The sequence below is a fragment of the Bos javanicus genome, chromosome 17 (genome assembly GCF_032452875.1).
Source record: "Bos javanicus breed banteng chromosome 17, ARS-OSU_banteng_1.0, whole genome shotgun sequence".
Lineage (NCBI taxonomy): Eukaryota > Metazoa > Chordata > Mammalia > Artiodactyla > Bovidae > Bos > Bos javanicus.
This window is the reverse complement of record NC_083884.1, coordinates 51965141-51985623: the sequence shown is the minus strand read 5'-3', so window position 1 is coordinate 51985623 and position 20483 is coordinate 51965141. Positions and strand designations below refer to the sequence as shown.

At 56.4% G+C, this 20483-nt stretch overlaps 1 protein-coding gene across 21 annotated transcripts in view; it reads right to left on the bottom strand.

Moving 5' to 3' along the window:
• Window positions 1–20483, bottom strand: part of NCOR2 (nuclear receptor corepressor 2) — a 237130-nt gene that overhangs the window by 67509 nt on the left and 149138 nt on the right. For 19 of the 21 annotated variants that reach the window (XM_061384548.1, XM_061384563.1, XM_061384565.1 and 16 more), the window contains 3 exons: window positions 10778–10921; window positions 8818–8990; window positions 6820–6882 (listed from right to left, as the gene is read on the bottom strand). In XM_061384548.1, the coding sequence (XP_061240532.1) occupies window positions 6820–6882; window positions 8818–8990; window positions 10778–10921 (380 nt within the window). The remainder of the gene's footprint in view (window positions 1–6819; window positions 6883–8817; window positions 8991–10777; window positions 10922–20483) is intronic. The other 2 variants (XM_061384552.1, XM_061384554.1) reach the window with 2 other exon arrangements.

Genomic DNA, 20483 nt, shown 5'->3' with positions numbered 1-20483 from the left:
CCCCGGGATGGTGCAGGCTCTCTTCTAATGATCTTCGAGGTCACCCCATCCCTGTCCATGAACTGTCCCCAGTCCCCACTCAACATGCTGGTCCTGTTTCCTGCTGGACCCTCACTGATCTGCGTACTCAGAAGTGACCCAGCATCCTGAACCCGGGTGCATCCATCAGCTGCCAACCCTGTGCACTGACCATGGTGTCACGCTGCTCATTGTAAGCCCCAGTGAGCATGTGCATGGCTGTCCAGGCCAAGCACACCCGCCGTTGCTCTCCCGTGGTCCCTGCAGGAAGGATGGCAGGAGGCTTTAATGACAGACGTGTGGAAGTGCAGGCCCGAGCTCCCAGGCTGGGTACTCACACCTCCCCTCCCCAAGCCCTCGACTCTTCATCCGTAAAAACTAATTAAACCAGCCAGTGTGCACAGCAAGCACTTTGGAGGTGCAAAGCAATTAGTGGTTTCTCCCTCAGTCCCCATGAAAGGAGGCGAGTCCTGCAGGCAGAGTGGGCCTGGAGTTACTGGGGGAAGAGCTCTGGGACCCACCTGGGCTCCACCCAGGCTGATGGGCTTTGCTTGGGGGCACCAGGGCCTGGTCTCTGCAGGGCCCTCCCCCAGGTCCATGCACCTTGCCCTCAGCCTCCTCACCAAGCGGGCCACTTGAGGCCAGGGAGGGGCTGGCAGTGCGGAGCTGGGCCAGTGCCTATTTCTGGTCTTGGGAATGGTGTGCCCGGGGCCTCCCCTACCCCCCTCCACAGCTGGCGCCCTGTCCACCAGAGAAGGGGGCTGGGGACCAGGAGGGGGTGCCAGCCAAGCCCAGGGCCTCCCACTTAGCTGGGTCAAGACTGCAAGCCAGGCCAGGCTGACCTTTCCCAGGGGAACCAGAGCTTCACATCCCAGCCCAGTGCCTGCCCAGCATGGCGCTGGGCCCAGGGGCAAGCGGCCAGCTCCCTGGGGCTGCCCTGCACTTGTTTGGTCCCCACCTGGTGTGAGCCCCAGGGCAGGCAGCCTGACTCCACATACAAAGGAAGGGCAGGTGCTCACCAGCTACCTGGAACCCTGCAGTTCTCCGGTCTCTGGGCCACGCCTCCCCACATTATGGCCTCCCCCTGCTCTAGAGCAACCACCAAACTCTTGCCCACAGCTGGTCAGGCTGGCAGGGGTGGGATGGGGGTAGCCCTCCCAATGGCTTCTCCATCCCTTGCCTCTCTTTCCCTTGCTCTCTGGGTTTTTTTGGTTGTTTTTATTTAACTTTTGGCCACACCGTGCCGCAGGTGAGATCTTAGTTCCCTGACCAGGGATCGAACTTGTACTCCTTGCACTGGAAGGTGGAGTCTTAACCACTGGACCATCAGGAAAGTCCTGCTTGCTGGGTTTTAACAGCCTGTTACTTGACCTCACTGCCCTTGCCCTAGGGCCTTTGCACATGCTATTCCTTTTCTGGGATGCACTCCCCCAACTTCATCATCAGATTAATAGTAGCCAGGCCCATGGACTCATTTACTGAAACCTCACACCAGCCCCATTCTGTAACTAGGGTGCCTGGGTTTGAATTCCAGCTCTACCAATTAACAGCTGTGTGACTTAGCAGGTCACTTAACTTCTCTGGGTCTCAGTTTCATCATTTTGGATAGAGAAACAAGAAATAGCATCTGCCTCATAAGGTTGGTGGGGATGAAGTGATTTAACACACAGATCACCTTTAGCAATACCTGCTACATGGAAGTACTGACAAATACTTAATATTATTACTTATTATCCTGTGCTTTGGGTATCAGCCCCAGGGCCTTCTCCCAGTGCCATGAAACCACCTCCAAATGTCATCTTATACCACCAACCCCATTCTCAGGGAAGGGGCCGAAGCCCCCAGAGGTGTAGGTACTGTTCAGCGTCACCCACAAGGGACAGAGCCAGGATTCAAATGCAGAGTCTGTGTGCTGAACTGCAGGCCTGCCACTTCTGAGAACCTACTGTATACCAAGGACTGCACAAATAAGGCTCACATCTCCCTTCTAATGCCTTTCAGTGATGGCATCCCCATCTCATTTTGGAGGACAAGGGAAAACGAGGCTAAGACAGGCCAGGTCAGGGTCACAAGGCTAAGGGGCTGGTTATCGTTCCAAGCGGTTGATGGGCTAAGTCACCACCCTCCTAAGCGTTTCTGCTTTCTTTTACTGAATCCTCACAAAGGGGCTTCCCTGGTGGCTCAGTGGTAAAGAATATGCCAATGCAGGAGACATGGGTTTGATCCCTGATAGCAGAAAATCTCACATGGTTGCGGAGCAGATAAGCCCAAGAACTGCAACCACTGAGCCCTCGTGCCATAACTACTGAAGCCTGCACACTTAGACCCTGTGTTCCACAAGAGAAGCCACCACAGTGAGAAGGCTGGGCACCACAGCTAGAGAGTGGCGCCTGCTTGCCACAACTAGAGAAAAGCCCACGCAGCAAATGAAGACCCAGTATAGCCAAAAATAAAATAAATAAATAATTTTAAAAAAAAGTAGTCGTACTGGATTAGTGTCCCCCGCCTCTCGTCAATTTCATGTCCACCCACCTGTAACCTGCGAATGTGACCTTATTTGGAAAAAGACTTTATAGACGCGATCAAGTTGAGATGAGGTCATGCTGGATTAGGGTGGATCCTTATAAGAAGAGGAAAATCTGGACAGAGACATGCAGAGGGAAGGCAGCCATGGAAGATGGAGGCAGGGATTGGAATGTCTACAAGCCGAGGAACGCCGACGGCTGCCAGCAACAGCAGAGGCTAGAAGAGAAGAGGCGGGATCCTCCCCCAGGGCCCTCGGAGGGAGCCCAGCCCTGCCGACACCTTGACTTCGGACTCATGGCCTCCAGAACTGTGAGAGAACATGTCTCTGTTGTTTTTAAGCCACCTGAGTTTGTGCTTTGTTACAGCAGCCCCAGGAAACTAATACAGTGGGTGAACCTTGAGTTTTCATTGTACAGATGAGGAAACCAAGGCATGGAGAAGTCGACTGGTTTGCCTGATAACACAGAGCTAAAAGACCCCGAGGCTGAGGTCCAGTATCTCTCTGGGGATGATGGACTGTCTGCAGATTGTCCTACAAGGCCTGGCTACTGGAAGTCCCGCAGGATGCTCGGAGCAGGCTCAGTGGTCCCAAGACCTCGGGGACACCTGGATGCTCATTTCCTGGGCTCCCCGAGGGAGGGACAGAGCTGGCTCATCTCTGGTACCCTTGCCCTGCACAGGGTACAGCACTGGGCTGATATGAGTGATGGGTAGGAGGATGGGTGGGTGCCATCTGCCTTGGACACAGCGGGGTTTGAGGTACTTTTCTGGGTTTCTGAGAGTTGGGGGCCTTGGAACTGCCCTCTCCCCCACATCCCCACTCTCTGTGGAGAAGGAGTCCTGGGGGCTGCCAGCACCTGCCTCTCCACCCTGAACCCCTCCTGCCTCCTGGAACACGCCACCTTTAGCAGCCACCCTGAGCGGTAATTGTGCAGATTGCTGTAATTCACAGCGGACGAGCGCACTGGCACTCGTCACATTATCACAAATGTCACTGAGCAGGGCCTCGGCATGCACTGCTCCCCGGGGGACGCGCACACCACCGTCTCTGTGGGCTGGGACTCAGGATGAGATCACTGCCGTCCCTGAGGACCCAACCTTGAGACAGTGGGGCACACTCCCGGCTCAGCCGATGAGTCATCCCCAGCCGTCCTCCCAGCCCCTGGGTCTGCCCTTCCCAAAGGGAGAGAGAGGGCCGAGCAGCCAATTCCCCGTTCCCGGGCAACAAGGAGGGAGCCAGGGATGGGGTTGCCATGACGACAGAAGACGCAGCTCAGGCTGGCGGCCCTGGGACGTGCACGTGGAGCCCCTCACGGCCCTGGTGGTGATGGAGGGGTCCCCTGGGGCAATATCACTGCCAATGGCTGAGATCTCAGGGTCTGATGTGTGGTTTAAAAAAACCATGCGATTCTACACAAATGTTAACAGCAGCACTAGGCACAAGAGCTCATAGGTGGAAACAACCCAAGCATCCGTCAACGAACGGACAAATGGATAAACAGAATGTGGCATGTCCATACAGAGGACTACCACTTAGTCATAAAAAGGGATGAAGTGCTGACACAGGCTAGGACGTGGATGAACCTCGACCGTATGATGCTGAGGGGAAGAACTCAGATACAAAAGGGCATTCATTGTATGATTCAATTCATGGAAAAGTCCCAAACAGGCAAATCCACGGTGACAGAAAGCGGACTGGTAGATGCTGGAGGTTGGCAGGGCTTGGGGGGTGGGGGGTGGGGAGTGGCTGCTAATGGGTACGGGGTTTCCATATGGGGTGATGAAAAGTTCTAGAATAATGGTCGCACCATACTGGGAATGTACTTAATGCCGCTGAATCGTACGCGTTAAGATGGTTAAGACGGTAGATCTGATGTTATGTGTATTTCACCAAAATTAAAGGCAGGGGAGAAAAATCACTCATTTTTCAAATAAAGTCTCTGTTGCACCCCACGGCGAAATCCATACCAGAAACCACAAAATAAACACAGAAGACAGAAGGAAAGGATGACACGGCCCCCTTGGAGGGCTGACAGCACCCGCTGTGCCCTGGCAGCTAGAGACCATGCCCACAGGCCCCCACTCGTGCTCCTCTGAGATGCTGAAGTAGGACCTCCCCCACGACAGGAAGCATGACTGCTCCTCCTCTTACCCACAATGCTGAGGGCCAGCTGGGCCCTTCCTCCTGCTCCGCCTCGCCTGAAGGCTGGGAGCTTGGAGGAAGGAGGTCTGGAGCCTCCAAGGGGCAGGGTACCTTGGACAGGAGCCCCGAGGGGAGGGGTCGGGTCCCAGGAGGAGGGCCTGACCAGGTCTGGGGCTGTTCCTCATCAGTTTCTCTCTCCTTTCTTTTAATTTTTACTGGACTAAATAAAGTCCCTTCCTTGGTGGCTCAGTTGGTCAAGAATCCTCCTGCAATGCAGGAGACCCGGGTTATATCCCTGGGTCGGGAAGCTCCCCTGGAGGAGGGCGTGGCTACCCACTCCACTGCCCTTGCCTGGGAAATCCCATGGACAGAGGAGCCTGGCGGGCTACAGTCCATGGGGTCGCAAAGAGTCGGACACGATTGAGCTACCACACCAGCACACAGCTGCTTTACAGTGTGTGTTAGTTTCTGCGCACCCGTGTTCAGTCGCTTCAGTCGTGTTCGATTCTTTGGGACCCTATGGACTGTAGCCCTCCAGGCTGCTTGGTCCATGGGGTTTCCTGGGCAAGAATACTGGAATGCGTTGCCATGCCCTCCAGGGGATTATCCCGACCCAGGGATCGAACCTGGTCTCCTGAAATGTAGGCAAATTCTTTACCACTGAGCCACTGGAGAAGCAATCAGGGTTAGATTCTGCTGTATAGCAAAGGCAATCAGCTGTGCGTATACATATACTCCCTCTTTTTTGGATTTCCTTCCCATTTAAGTCTCCACAGAGCACAGAGTAGAGCCTGAGCCATACAATAGGTTCTCATTAGTCATCTATTTTATACATAGTATCAATGGTGTATATATATATGTATCAATCCCAATCTCCCAATTCATTCCACCACCCTCTTTCTCCCCTTAGAGTCCATATGCTTGTTCTCTACATCTGAGTCTCTACCTGATCAGCTTCTGAAACACCAGGACCAGACGCTCAGGCCCCTCGGCTCCCCTACCTGGGGCCGAGGGCGGGAGCAGGGCACTCAGCCCGCAGTCCAAGGTCTCAGCCTCCAGGCCTGGCTGTCCTCACACACAACCGCCCCTGTGCAACTGGGTCCCCCATTAGAAAGGCCGTTTGTTCCCTCCCTGAGTCACGACCTGGCACTCTGGGCATAAAGAAGCTGCACGTCAGCAGTGGGGCCTCAGAAGGACCTCTGGGACAAGAGCTGGGGGTGGGGGTGGGGCAGGTCACCAACTCAGGACCCCAGCCATCCCCAGCCTCTGCCCCTCCCTTCCACGCCCACAAAACGTCCAGAAACAAGACCACCCCTCAGGGCTGGGGTCCAGATGAATGAAAGCGTCTGTGAACGGGGCTCAGATGTCCCCCCGACCCCACCAGCCTCAGGGCTGGGGTCCAGATGAATGAAAGCAAGTCTGTGAATGGGGCTCAGATGTCCCCCCGACCCCACCAGCCTCAGCCTTCCTGTTGGTGCAACGCTAGTCTGATGGCCCCCAAACATCTCCCAGAGATGAGGCCGGGGGACCGACACCGACACGGGACCGACACCGACAAGGGACCGACACCGACACGGGACCGACAGTGCCTGTTATCTCTGGCTTCTCTGGGCCCATCTTGACACCCCTCCCATCTCACAGATGGGAAAACTGAGGCTCAGAGACAGTCCACTGAGCAGGGGAGGCAAGGGCCCAGCCATTCAGGCTCTAATGAACAATGGGGACACGCTGATGGCTTCCACGGAGGATGTGGGGTCGGCATCGCAGTGCAGCTGATGAGGGGACGGGTTGACACCGTGACCCCACAGCAGTGGATACCAGAAGGCTCTGCCCCTCCCCTCAAGGCGCCTAGGAGAGCTGCTACCACTCTGTCTATAAGGCCATGATGTGCTGGCCCCAGAGGCCACGGACGCTGTCCCCCAACAACATGGTCACACAGACCCATCTTCTGGAGGACAAAACTGAGGCTCTGAAGAGACGAGGCCAGTCTGAGAACACCTAGAAGCGGGGCCTGGCCCCTGCACACCACACCACAGACTCCATAAGGGCACGTGTCAACCTCCTCCCCACCACACAAGCTGCAGGGCCTGCATACACATCGAGGGCGATGAGACCGGCCAGAAACCACTCACCTTTCTTGGCTGTCTCCATCTCTTCTTCCGTCCAGCGAGAACTCTCGTTCATCTCCATGGAAGCTGAAAAGGAAGATAGCGGGTGTGTTGGCGGCAGTCCGCAGAGGGGAGGTTTCTCTGCCTCTGGCAGCTTGGGGCACTTGCTGGGATGGGGGGAGTGTGTGCAATCACCCCATTTCACAGATGGGGAAGCTGAGGCAGTCCAGGGCCTCTGCATACACCTGACAGCTTGGTGACTGCATTAGGGCGAGGAGACGAGGAGGGACACAAGCTTTGGATGGGCAGGGACCTCATCTGAGCATGGACTCACTAGGGCCGGATGAGTCTCTGTGGTGGGGGCTGCCCCGGGTGTTGCAGGGGCTTGAGCAGCAGCTCTGGCTTCTACCCCGCAGGGGCCAGGAGCCCCGACTCCAGCTGTGACAATCCAAAATGCACCCAGAGGTGGCCCCCTGTCCCCTGCTGGGGGACCCTGTTCTACAGGGTGATTATTAGACCCTGTTCCGACCTGTAGAGCACATGGAGGAGGCAGCTCATGTTCTTGAGAAGTAAGGCAGCTGCCCTCGGGAAGCTGGCCAAAGAAGGGTCTGCCGTGGCTATTTCCGAGCCTCTCCTCCGAGATCCCCTACGCGTGAGCCCCGGTCCTTCCCTGAAAGTCGCTTGAGACGTCGTGAGAGGGGTGAGCATGAGGGACGTCAGCTTCATGGACTTGGTGCCTGGAACACCGCCAGGCACAGAGTATGTACTCGGTAAAGGCTGCTGACCCCTGGGGGAAAGTCTGGGCAGCTTCCCCAGCTCCCTGCTGCCATGGCCAACTTCCCCTCCCCCTGCCTACAGGACCCCCAGAGGGAGGCTCTGGAAGCCGAGCCTGGGATGGGGAGCCCGTCAGAGGGACCAGGCTCGTGTTTTCCACCCCACTGCCCAGCCTCAACATTAGCTTGAGGTCCAGAAGAACGACCCTAGAGGTCAGGTGCACCAACACCCTACTGAAAAGAGCCCTCCTGCCCTGTGCCTCCGGGCACGCCAGCACCAAGGGGCAGCCGGCAAGAGCTTACAGGAGCCGAATGGTATTTGTGGCCAGTGGGCTGGGTTTCAATCCCAACTGACTCCATGACTTCACGGAGGCAATGTCCCTTCTCTCAGGCTCAAATAGCCCATCTATGAAATGGGTACAAACGATCTCTCGCAGGGAGAAGGGAGAGAAGCCTGGCACAAACCTCGGGTGTGGACAAGGAGGGCATCTGTGAGACAGAAACCATCCCTTCCATCAACTCCCACCCTAGGAAGACATCCAGGTGGTTGGGGCCTCAGCCTGAGCACTCAGGCCTCGGGTGGAAGTTCCCGCAGACACAAGAGGGCAGGCTCCAAACAGCCAAAATGGTATAGACAAGCACACACCGGCTGCCCCCCTGTGGCCAAACTTGGGAATTGCTATGCAATTCTTTTTTCGCCCACCTTAGGTTCAGAGCACCTAGGGGTGGGCATCTGTTGAGCAGGAGAAACTGAGGCCCACAGAGGTGATGGTACAAACCCAGATGCCTCCCAGGGCTGGAAGGGACAGCAGCACTCAGGCCCTCTTGAAAAGGGGTGGGTTTTTTGGCCATGCTGTGTGGCTTGTGGGATCCTAGTTCCCCGACCAGCAATTGAACCCGGGCCCACGGCAGTGAAAGCCTTGGGAAGACCCGAGGGCAGATCTTCTGATTGAAAAACAAAACCAAACTGGTGCTCTGGATTTGTAGGTGAATTCTCCAGCTCTGGAAGGATCACAGCTGAAGGCCAGCGAACCTGCCCCAGGCACTGTTCTAGGCTCTTCCTACACACAAAGTCACTGAAATGCTCAACCCCACAGTTACAGGCATTACTCACAACCCTGGTGCTGATGAAGCCAGCAGGGTACAGAGAGGTCAAGGAACTCACCGCAGGTCAAATAGCAAGTTTGCAACCAATGTGGGGATTCTGAGCCCGCTGGGGGTCAGCGCCCCTTCCCAGCCCAAGACTCACCTAGCTCAGCGCTCTGCTGTGGGGTGACAGCCTCCTCACTGTTGGCCTCGTTGGCCATCGAGCGGGTGATGCGGCCTTTGCGTCTCCCCTGGCTGTTGGCGGTTTTTCGGCCTTTGGAGGTCACTGCCTCCTTTTCATCATTGTCTTCCCCAGATGTGTCATCCGTCTTCTCCCTAAAGGTCAGAGAGGGGAGACAGGGATGGTTTCACCTGGGCCAGGAACCTAAACGGCAGTTTTAAGACACCTGCTTTTCTTTAGCAAGATGAGAGCTGGCTGCCAGCGATTTTCTACTAGTCCATGGGAGTGGAAAAAGGGGGGAAAGCTCGGGGTGACGCGGTAGCAGTCTGCAAGGCTCCTTTATTCACCAGATTGAGGGAATGAGGCTGGTAGAGGTCTGCAATGCCATCTTATTTCTCAAAAGGGAGGTGAGAGCTGGTAGCTGTCATCTGCTTTATTCTCCAATAGGGATGTGGGCTGGTAGGTAACTGATTGGCTTATTTTATTCATCCAATGTGGGTATGGGCTGGTGGCTATCTGCAAACCCATTTTTTTAATTATTTATTTGGCCGGGATAGGTAGGTCTTCATTTCTCCAAGGGCTTGTCTCTAGTTGAGAGTGGGGGTTACTCTCTAGTTGTGGTGATCAGGCTTCTCATTGCAGTGGCTTCTACTGCTGTAGAGCACCGGCTCTAGGGCACATGGACTTTCAGGAGTTGTGGCTCCCGGGCTCTAGGCTCGTAGGCTCAGTAGCTGTAGCACACGGGCTTAGTTACTCCAAGGCATGTGGGATCTGCCCAGACGAGGGATCGAACCTGTGTCTCCTGCATTGGCAGGTGGATTCTTTACCACTGAGCCACCAGGGAAGCCCTGCAAGCCCATTTTATACATCAGCTAGAGATGCTCTCTGCTATCCGTTTGCAAGATTACTGGATTAAATGCATAGGGGTGCAGGCTGGTACACCCTCCAGGCCACTTTACTCCCCAAAGAGGAGATGTCTCCCTGCAAACAATGCTAACTTTGCCTTCTGTGTTATCATGGGCCGCTGGGTCTTGCAGAAAACGCGAGAGGAGAGTATTCCGCCGGCCTGATGCGGGCCGAGTCAGGTGTGTGGGGAGCATGTGACCTCAATAGCTGGGGCTGGGACTTTTCTCAGAAACCGACTCAGGGGAGTTTACTGCAGGGCCGCTCAGATTTATCACCACCGCCTTCCATTCATCTTCTTGAAGGCCCTCGCAGGAGCGTCTGGGAGACAGGGGGTAACGAAGCCAGATGTTCTCAGAAGCCACATTCCTGAGCCCGCTCCAGGTACCTGGCGCTGAGCTGTGCCCACCCCCCCTTCACCCCTTGCTCGGAGTGAATCTCCAGCTGGCGGTGCTCCACCCCTGGCAGGCACGGGGCCGTCAGGGGCCCCGAGGCGAGGCTGTGCCTTGATCTGCAAGAACTCACACTGACAGCGATAATTCTAAAGGTGAGGGCTGCCGCCTGTGTGTACCTCGTCCTCTCAGATCTCCCCCCTCCCTCTCTCAGCTCTCAGGAGACTCAGCTGAGGAAAGGGGAGAAGACGGGGAGGTGGCGGAGGGGGGGCAAGGCAAAGAGTTCCAAAGTCATTGCCTGGATTTATTAGCTCAGGAGTAGAGCTCAAATGAGCCATCAGTCTCTAAGGTCTCCAGAGGCTTCAAGAGAAAGGGCGGGCAGGCGGAGGGAAGAGAGAGGAACAGGCTTCCGGAAGGGGGGAGGAGGTGGGTGTGTGCTGCCAGGGGACCGGCAAAGGAAAAAGCGCTTCCCTTCTCAGCAGGAGATCTGCTGTAGATAGATGGCAAATGCTCACACACCTTTACGGAGGGCGGGTGGCCTGCAGGCTGAGTATCGACCACGGCCCCCCTGCTCGCCTGCCTGCCCGCCCGCCTGCCACCTGGGGGTTGCGGCCGGGCCCCCCGCAGGGCGGCCGGGCTGGCCTTACTTGATCAGTTCCTCCTTGTCATTCTCCACGTCGGGCTTCTCCTCCTCCTTCTCCACCTCCTTCTCCTTCTCCTTCTCATCTTTCTCCTCCTGGCTGCTACGGGGCATCTGCTGCTGCTGCTGCTGCTGCTGCTGCTGCTGCTGCCAGGCCCCAGGGGAGGGCAGGGGGCGGTGGGGGAGAGAGGGACACAGTCAGGCAGGCGAGGCTCTGCACCTGGACTGAAAGAGCTGGAGGGGATGGGGAGTCCGGGGGAGCCCCCTTCTCCAACACCTGCACTGTGAGCTGGGCAGAAAGCCCCACAATCTGGGGCACTGGGAGGCAGGAGTCAAAGGGCAAGGTATAGAAAGTGTTCGTGTCAGACGCCTGGCCTCTGGCACTTGGTGACTGCGTGACCTTGGATGAGAGTCTTAAGCTCTCTGTGCTCCGATTCTTCCCTTCGAAAGCATGCCTACCCCTCAGCCAGGCATAGGCAGGCTGAAACGAGAGAATGCTTACAGAGTTGGCATCTGGCACCAGTATTTAAGCGTGGTGGGAACCCCAAGGCATGAGGGTGGGGCCCTAGTCAGCTTCAGGCAAGAGCAGGGTGAACACAGGGAAAACTGGGTCATAGCCTGAGGCCCCTGCCTGCCTGCCTGCCTGACTGCCCCAGACAAAAGCTCAGGCCAGCTCTCCAGGCCTCAGTCTCCACGTCTGTAAAATGGGTAGATGGAAGGGCTGTCCCCAGGCCCATTCCAGGATGGCTGCTGCTATGACGAGGGCCTGCTTTTGCTGCCGCAGGCCTGGTCTTCCTCTCCAGTCAGTCAGCCCTTGAAGAGGAAGGGAGCAGGCCCACTGGACAGGAGAGATCAAAGGGGCTCACAACAAAACCAGCCCCCTTCCCGCAGGCCTGTTCCTTTCATCTTCTTCCCGAGTGAGTGAGCCGGAGCTGGCCAACCTGCCCCAGTCAGCCAGGCTGCTGACCCTGCCCTCGGCAAGACAGGGAGGGCGGGCGAGCGCCTCCCCACACCGCCACCCAACTTCCTTTCTGTCCTGCCTGATTTCTTTTAAGCCACACACTGATTCTCTTAGCCACCCCCAAAGTGCTCCATGCGGGCAGCTGCCAAAGCAGACCATCTTTCCATCCCCATGAGTCAATGAAATAAAAAAAAAAAACGAAATGCAAAGCCTTTCAATCTGTGCTGAGGGGAGTGGTCACACCAACATTTAAACCAAGGAGAAAGAAACCCAAGCAGATGGAGAAGGTGAGGGCATAGGGCAGGGGGCTCCCTTTCTCCCCATCTTTCCTGCACACCAGGAACACATGCCCATCCCCAGCACAGGCTGCCTTGGCCACCTCCCCCAATCCCCCCGCCCTCCTCTGTAGCTTTAATTTATGATTCATAATACGGCTGAGCACAGGGGTCAGCTACAGGCAATCTGTACAGAGCGGGGGTCTGGGTATTCATGGGAACCGTGGGCTTTCTGAGACTGCAGCAGTGTGAACCCAGGAAGCTCCTGGCTCAGGTCTGCCCCCTTCCCCAAGAACCTCCCTCTGATCTCTAAGAGGAGGGGCAAGGGGGCAGAAGAGCCTCCCTCTGCCCCCTGCTATGTCGCTGTCAATTCCCAGTGGGTGGCCCAATGTCTTTGAACTGTCCCTCACCACCACCCCAAACCCTGAAACACTAAACTTCCAACCACTAGGGAAGATGGAAGGCGGGGCAGCAGGGACCAGGATCCAGAGTGAGGGGAGATGGCATGGCCGACTGGGGAGGGACCCTTGCCCCGTGGGCTGCTCGGCATGGCTGCTGTCTTCACCTGTGAGACCTGCCCGGCTTCTGTACACTCAGGAACCTGACACCCAGGGCCCGGAAGGGCAGGGCTGGGGCTTTCCAACCTCAGGGGGCTTGATGTCTCCTGAAACATCATCGCTGGACTTTGTGCCAAGAATGCCCAACTGGGCTGCAGCTTCACTCCGAAGCTTTATCTGCTGTCCCTCCCAGTGGTTGACTCCAGGAGCACCTGTCATTGTTCCCTGGGTATAGGCTGGGGGCAGTGTCTTCAGCTCCCCCAGGAATCTCACCCTTGGGCCACAAAGCAGGCCACTATCTGCCCCCAGCACGGCCAGCAGAGGCAGCTTCCGAATTGCTGACCCAGGCAGCAGCGTGCCGCAGACCCCAGCCCTGCACTAACACAGCACGACTGACTGGGGCTGCTCCCAGGAAGTCTGCGCCTGCACCCTCCTGCCAGGGCCCTCCTGACTCAGCCCTCCCCACATCCTCCAAAAGCCCCACTGAGGAAGAGGCCAGCACTTTCCGAGAGCTCACTACCTGCCCAACGCTGTGCTGTGCACGGTCTATTGATCAGTTCCTGGCCCCTCTGAAGTCCTGAGGATACAGAAGATGAAAAACCAACAGTAATGGTGACCTGGGGTTCGTCCACTGTGGCCACTCCTTCCCTGGACCAGACCATGCCGAACGCCTTGCAAATACTCTTTCATCTACCGCCCTAGCCTACCTCTGTCGGGAAAGGACAGGGACCACTGCTCCCATTCTGCAGAAGAGGCAACTGAGGTTCAGACAGGCACAGCCTCACTGTCTCAGAGGGAGGGAAAAGGGGGGGGCTCTCAGAGATGGGGAGCAGGCCTGATCCTGTCATCCCCAAAGCCCCTCTGAGGGTTTCACCTGACTCTACACCCTGGTTGGCATCATGGGCTCAAGTGGGGCATCTATGGGCATCCTTGTCCCTTTTCATCAAGGCTACCTTGTCCCTCTTGCAAGATTCCTCGAGCCCCTACCTGGGCCTGGGCCAGCCCATAAGCACCCATTCCCCTGTATAACCATCAACATCACAGCATTAATAATAAAAATAGCTCCCAGTGCCCCGTACCTGGCACATGTTTTATGCACTTCCTCATCTCCTTTACCAACCCCCATCACACTCCCATTTTACAGAAGACGACGCTAAGGCACAGTGAGGGTGACTGACAAAGCTGGGCAACAGCAATGGCAGGATTCAAACCCAGAGGCTGAGTTGACCCCAGGCACAACCAAGCCCCTCTCCCGTCATCTCCAGCACGCCACCCCGCCCCTGACTTCCCCAATCCTGCCAGTCTCAGGGGGAAGCTCTGAAATCCTGATCCGCACCAGAACCTGGTCATTATTCCTGCTGCCTCCCACCCAGGTGTGCAATCCCAGTGCCAGATCCCGTGGCCTCCAGCTTGACACTCTTATCAAGCCCCCCAGGGCAGGGGTGGGTGACTCCCACATCCCATCCTCCGGGAGAAGTGACTTCAGGGTCACTCTGGAGCCAGGGCACAGAGCCCCATGGATGGGCTCCCGGTTTCCTGGGGCCTGAACTCCATCTTCCTCTGAGGAGGTGTCCCTGTACCCCAAGCTGAGTGATGTGAGTGGAGGGGATGAAAGAGAGAAATCCCAGGTCAGTCCCGGCCTGAAACCTGGCTTCCACTGGGAGGGACCGTCAGGCACAATAGTGACCAGCTGCCTGGGACATGTAGGAGGTCAGCAGGCTGGTGTCCACTCGATCCGGGAGATTGATGGAGCCAGAAGGAGGCCCCAAATCCCAGGTCCCTGTCAACCAGCTCAGTCCCTGATAGCCTTCGAGGACAGCAAACACGGTGACAGCTAACTCTGGGACGATTCACACCTACTAGAGCTTCGCTTCTAATCTTAGGCCCATCATTGATCGAAACTGCACTTGCTGGGTTTCACGGGCAATTTAGAGCCACTGTTCTCACAGCTGCACACTCAGGTCACCTGGGGAGCTCTGGGAAGTCCCGATGCCCAGACCCCACCCACACCAGTCATATCAGGACCTCAGGGTGACAGTCTGGCATCAGCATGTTTAAATTCCCAGGTTATTCCAATAGGCAGCTAGGTTTGACGATCAGCAAACTTTTTCTATAAGAGCCAGATGGTAAACACTTTAGGGCATTGGTCCATCCGTCTCTTTCGCAACTACTGACTCTGCCGTTTATAGTGTGAAAGCAGCCAAAATGTACACAAGTAAGCGTGGCTATGTGCCAATAAAATTTTATTTACAAAAGCAGGTAGGGGGCCAGATTTGGCCTGCGAGCCATAGTTTGACCACCGCCTGTCCCTGACAAGCACTGTTCAAGCAGAAATGCACAGTGGGGATACTGGAAAAACGCAGATCCTCACTCAGCATGCCTAGAGCAGGCCTGAGAGTCTGCATTTCTAAGTAGCTCCCAGGGACCACCCCATCCCCCAATGCTGCTGGTTCCCGGACCACACTCTGAGGAACCAGGCTTCTGGGGCAGGGTCGGGGGGTGGTCCTTGTTTCACAAAACACACCCAGGACCCTGGCCACTAGCAGCTGGTGATGCCTGTGGATCCGGGAAAAGAACCGGAAGCCAGACTCCACCATATCAAACGATTCTGGAGCCCACGGTGAGATCTACCTTTGCTTTCCAGACACACCATCGGTCATGCTGACAGTGGGCTTCGTGCCCAGTGCTTGGACGTGAACGCCACCTCCCAAACCACAGCACAGCTCTGCAGGATACCTGACCAGATCTAGGGGTAGCCAGAGTCCTCAGTTCAAATCCCTGAGAGAGCCCTGCTTACCGAGCGCTGAGTGCTGGACAAGCAGCCCGTCACTGAGCCTGCGCTATGCTAAAGCCCCAGACCGGAAGCAGTACAGAAAACATTATGAATAAAGACAACAAATACTGACAAAGCACAACGAACATGGGACGAGGCCTTCTCTTTAGTTCATACCTGTCGTTAATAACAGCCTCCCAACAGTCTGTTTTACAGACAAGCACACAAAGACACAGAGAGGTGAAGTAGCTCGCCAAAGGTCACACAGCATTTTCCTGGCAAGATCCCACAGACAAGTGCTCAGCCTCTCACCCTGGACTGGGGGAATCACAGGCTCCTCTCGCTCCCATTTAAGCCAAAGTGTGCCTATTCCCCTTGTTTATTCCCTCCACAAATACACTGTGAGCCCCCATGGGGAATACCAAATTATAGAAAATACCGTCCCCAACATTACAGAGCTAGCACTTCAGTTGACAAAGTCAAGGAACGAAGTTGACAAAGACAGGACGCATGGAAGCTACAATGTTAAGAAAATTTTTAAAAGGTCCAGCACCTTGCAGAGGCAACAGCGATTTACCCTGATGAACAGGGAGGAGGGAGGAGGCCTCTGAGCTGAGCCTCCAAAGGCTTTTGGTAAAGAAAGGTGAGAGATGTTTCAGGGAGGGGGCCCACTTGAGCAAAAGCAGGCTGAGAAAACGCCCACTGTCCTTACCGAACGGTATACTGGACGTGGCGGCAGAGCCTGGCCAGCTTTAACACCCTGGCTCAGAAATATGGAAGGCGGTTACTTCCCTGGTGGTCCAGTGGTTAAGAATTCGCCTTGCAATGCAGGGGACGAGGTTTCAATCCCTGGTTGGAGAACTAAGATCTCACATGCCCTGGAGTAAATACGCCTGCGTGCCACAACTAGAGAGCCTGCGTTCCTCAACTACTGAACCCGCACGACACCGTGAAGATCCCGCGTGCTGCAAGTAAGACCCGACGCAGTGAAATAGAAATAAACAAACAAACATTTTAAAAAGAAGAAAAAGAAAAGGAAATACAGGAGGTGCCCTGACGACAGGGGACAGCCACTGAGGCCTTTTTCAGAAAGTGGAGGCGGGGAGGGAATGCCGTGTTCCACCCCATGTTGCGGCTGATGCAGCAGCTCGTCAAGGGAGGAGTGTCTGTCAGTTTGAGGAATGAGAGGAGAGTTCAGTGAAGAGGCGGGAGCGACCGTCCAAGGAGGAGTTGGTGAGATTTAGTTCTCAGATGGCAGGTCCTCCCAAAACCTGATGAGAATTTCCCAACACCCAGCAACACGGACTGCAGCAAAATCTCACTCATTCATTCGGTAAACACTCTGCTGAGCATGAACTATGTGCCAGTGAGCAAATCCGGGAGGGGTCTGCCCTTGAGAGTCCCTCTCTTGCAGAGTGAAGGGACATCCTACGAGTCCAAGGCTTGGTGGGAGGAGTGAGGTCAGGGGTCAGGACCAAGACCCAACAGTTTTCTGTGGCTGGCAGGCCCTCCCTGACATTCGGCCCCCACCCTTCTTATCTAGTCCGTGTGTCTTCCTGGAAATAAAACTCAGGCCGGGGATGCCTTGTTGACCTTTCTAAGACACACAGATACAGGTGTGCTGGGCCGGCTTGTACCAGCTCACAAGTGCAGACTTCAGTTTCCAGGAATTTTGCAGGTTAGCTGTTAGAAACACCCATTCTTAAAAGTGGAAACACGTAACTTTATAATGAAAGAAATTATAGTAAAAACAAAGGTAGTAAGTACTCAAAAATGCACCCCTTTCTCATTACTTGACTGCACTGGCTGTGGTCTGTGCTCTCGTATGCAGCTGTACCTACACGGTGCGAGTGGGAGGGATCGCGTCCCACCAGGTGTCAGGCACGCCCCTTTCCAACTCTACATTCAGCTGGTGGCCTGGAATCAGCGGGGTAGGAGTATTTCCACCATGGCAATCAGCACGCGCTACAATCGGGGCTTTGTGCCCTGAAAGCTGGTTGTCAGACACTCACCAGCATTCCACCGCACACCGATGCATTCGCGTAACCAGAGCAACATCCAACACCCACACCCGTCACGTCTGTTCTGCCTGCGAGGAGACGCCTGCTTAAGGCGGCCAAGCCTCTGCTTTAACTGTCAATCAATCTTGTCTAGCCACTTGGGATAAAATCAGTGGTCCACACCTCAAGGCCGGGTGATGTAGCTCCTCCCCTGCACACACACCCCTCCTGGAAGATGTCACACTGGTTCCTGCCTCCTGCCTCAGGGCCTTTGCACTCAGGGTGCCCTCTGCCTGGGAGACTCCCCCTCCTACTCTGCCTGACCAGTTTCTCTTATTGCTCAGGTCTGAGCCCAAAGGATAGCTCCTCTGAGAAACCTTCAGGATTCTCTCCCTCAAAGCTGCCTTCTCTCCTATGTCAGCTGCCTCCTGACCCCGGCTCACCGCCTGTACCCCTGGCCGCCCCCTCAGATAACCATGTCATTTACTCATGCACCGTCGATCCCCCCTGGGGGGCGTGACAGCTCTGGGGACCTGGTTTGTTTCATTCACCATGGCATCACCTAGAATGGTGACACTGTGAAGGCAGGACAAAACAGACTGGAGCTTGGCCACTGTCTCCCCCCATCCCCCCGACGGGGACCCCTCCTGTGGTGACCCGAGCTGGCACAGGCCCACACGAATGCTGCTCTGCTGATAACTCTTTCCTGATTCTTGGCAGCCGAACTTAAAATGCCCGGATGTGAGGTCTGTCAGCCCCTACCTCTCTCACCCGCCGGGAGGTTGGACTGATCCCTGCTCACATTTGCCACATCTTCCTGTCTCTTTGGTATGGCCTGCCTCAGACAGTGCAGAGAGGGAGCTGGGTCTGCCCTGCCACTGTGTCACGGCTGGTGAGAAGGCAGTGTCTCTCTTCCCCAAATGGCAGCCCAGCTTGTCGGGTCCCTGGGGCCTGGCCCCTCCAGCCGCCTTCCTGGGAACCATGTGCCCCGGGCGGGGATGTATCTGGGAGACCGTGGGCCTGGACAAGCTGTCCATAGGTCTCTGCCCACAAAACTGGGCAGGGGATCAGGGACATCTGCTTGCTGGAGCCCTAAACCTGGACATGATCCCATCCAGCCCAGCCTGCCCCCAGCAGAGCGGAAGTGGCCACCTCCTGCAGGCTTGGGCGGCCCGGGAGAGTCAGACTGACCCCCAAGCTGGAGGCCCAGCCAGGGTGGCGGTCTGGGACCGGCCCCCTCACGCTCACCCAGCAGGCAGGGAGCAGCACAGCCCAACCTGGAGGCAATGTGGCCGCGACTGGCAGGCCACACGTCCCCTCCAGACTTTACCAGGCTGAGCCATCCAGTGATATCATCTGCCCGGGGCGCGGTTGGGGGTGGGGGCCGGGCAGCCAGGGTCTGGGAACCAGCACCGACTGCGTGGTGGCCGCCCCCTCCCTCTGGGGACGGCCGCTTGGCTGGCCCTGCCCTGGAACGCCTTCCGGTCACGCTGTCCCCCGTGCAAGTTGCCCGCGGCACGGGAGTCTCTGGAGTGCAGAGCAGAGCAACTGGGAACAAGGTCACCTGTCCCCCGGCAGGGACCTGGGTGAGGAGGTGAGGGAAGGGAAGGAGGCTGAAGGAAGATGAGGGATACAGGGGAAGGGGCAGGTGTGGGGGAGAGACAGACACAGAGAGAGAGGAGAGATGGGGGAACAGGGCTGAAGGCCAGAGAGAGGAGGAAGGAAGTGGCGCCCTGTTCCCCAGACGTGCTCTCTCAGCTCCCAGGAGCGGAAGGCTGGGTGCCCTGTCCCTGTGCCCGTCTACGAGGGAAGAAAAGACAGACCATGTGGCCTTGAGGAGACCACAACCAGCCCAGCTCCCAGCTGCCCACGTGGCCCTGAGGGGTCAAAGCGGGGTGGCCGCACCTCCGTGGCATACCCCCCCATCGCCAGGAGTCCCCCCTGCAGAGCTGGGCCACTGGTCTCAACCTCGGTTCCCCGACAGTTCACACAGTTAAGTCAGGGAGAGACTTCTGACCACAGCATTCCTGGGCTCCAGCACTGCATCTGGCTGGGATAATGTAGCCCCTCTGTCCATGAATCATGAACTATAAACCACAGTGCCGTCACTGGTGCTCCGAGCTCGTCCCCGCCTTGGCTGGTGACTCACCTCAAGGAGAGGACGCGGGGGCCCTGGCCACAAGCTCACTGGCCACTCATGGCTAGATCTTGGGCACTGGGGTCCAGGGGGTGAGGGTTCCTTGCCAAAGCTCAGGTGTGTGGGGTTGGCAGGGGATGGGTGTGAAAGGGTTGGAATTCCTGAATCTCCCTCTGTCAGGATAGGGGAAAGCTTCTGGCAAGTGGATGGCACCCTCTCTCTCTGTTTTTTTTTTTTTTTTTGGCCGTGCTGTGCAGCATGTAGGATCCAGTTCCCCAGCCAGGGATCAAATCCAGCCCCCTGCATCAGAAGCATGACGTCTTAACCACTGGACCGCCAGGGAAGTCCCCAGGATGACACCTTCTCTGATATTCCAAATGGCCAACAGGTGTCCCTGCTTCCAGCCACTGCAGGGCCAGGCAGCCTTGCAGTGGACGTCAGAGCGGCCTTGCGTTCTCGGGTCATCGAGGGTCTGAGCCCAGAGACATCTGTTTTGAAAAGACAATGCTTTTCATCCAGGAATTTTATATGTGCTTTTGTAATCATCCCCACTTTTGAATGGCAACCACCACCATGACGAACCAGGGGCCCAGCACTGGGTGTGGAGAGGGTGTCACAGAGCGGGTGTCACCTGACCACATGAGGTGACATCCTGCTGCCTGCTCTGTGGTTAAGCATCATGGCAGGAATATGCAGACATGCGGGATTTGTCCCCAGGATGTAATGACCAAGCCCCTTCCTAGAAGAAGCTTGCTGCCCCAGCTGCCAAGAGCGCACTCAGCCTTTATGGCCTCTGGGCTAAGGCCTGGCCCTCTCTGCCCACCTGGGGAACCTGGGAAGGTGTTAACCCACCAGAGAATCTTCTGTCCATGGGATTCTCCAGGCAAGAATACTGGAGTGGGCTGCCATTCCCTTCTCCAGGGGATCTTCCTGACCCAGGGATCAAACCCACATCTTCTGCATTGGCAGGTGGATTCTTTACCATGAGCCACCAGGGAAGCCGGGTGACC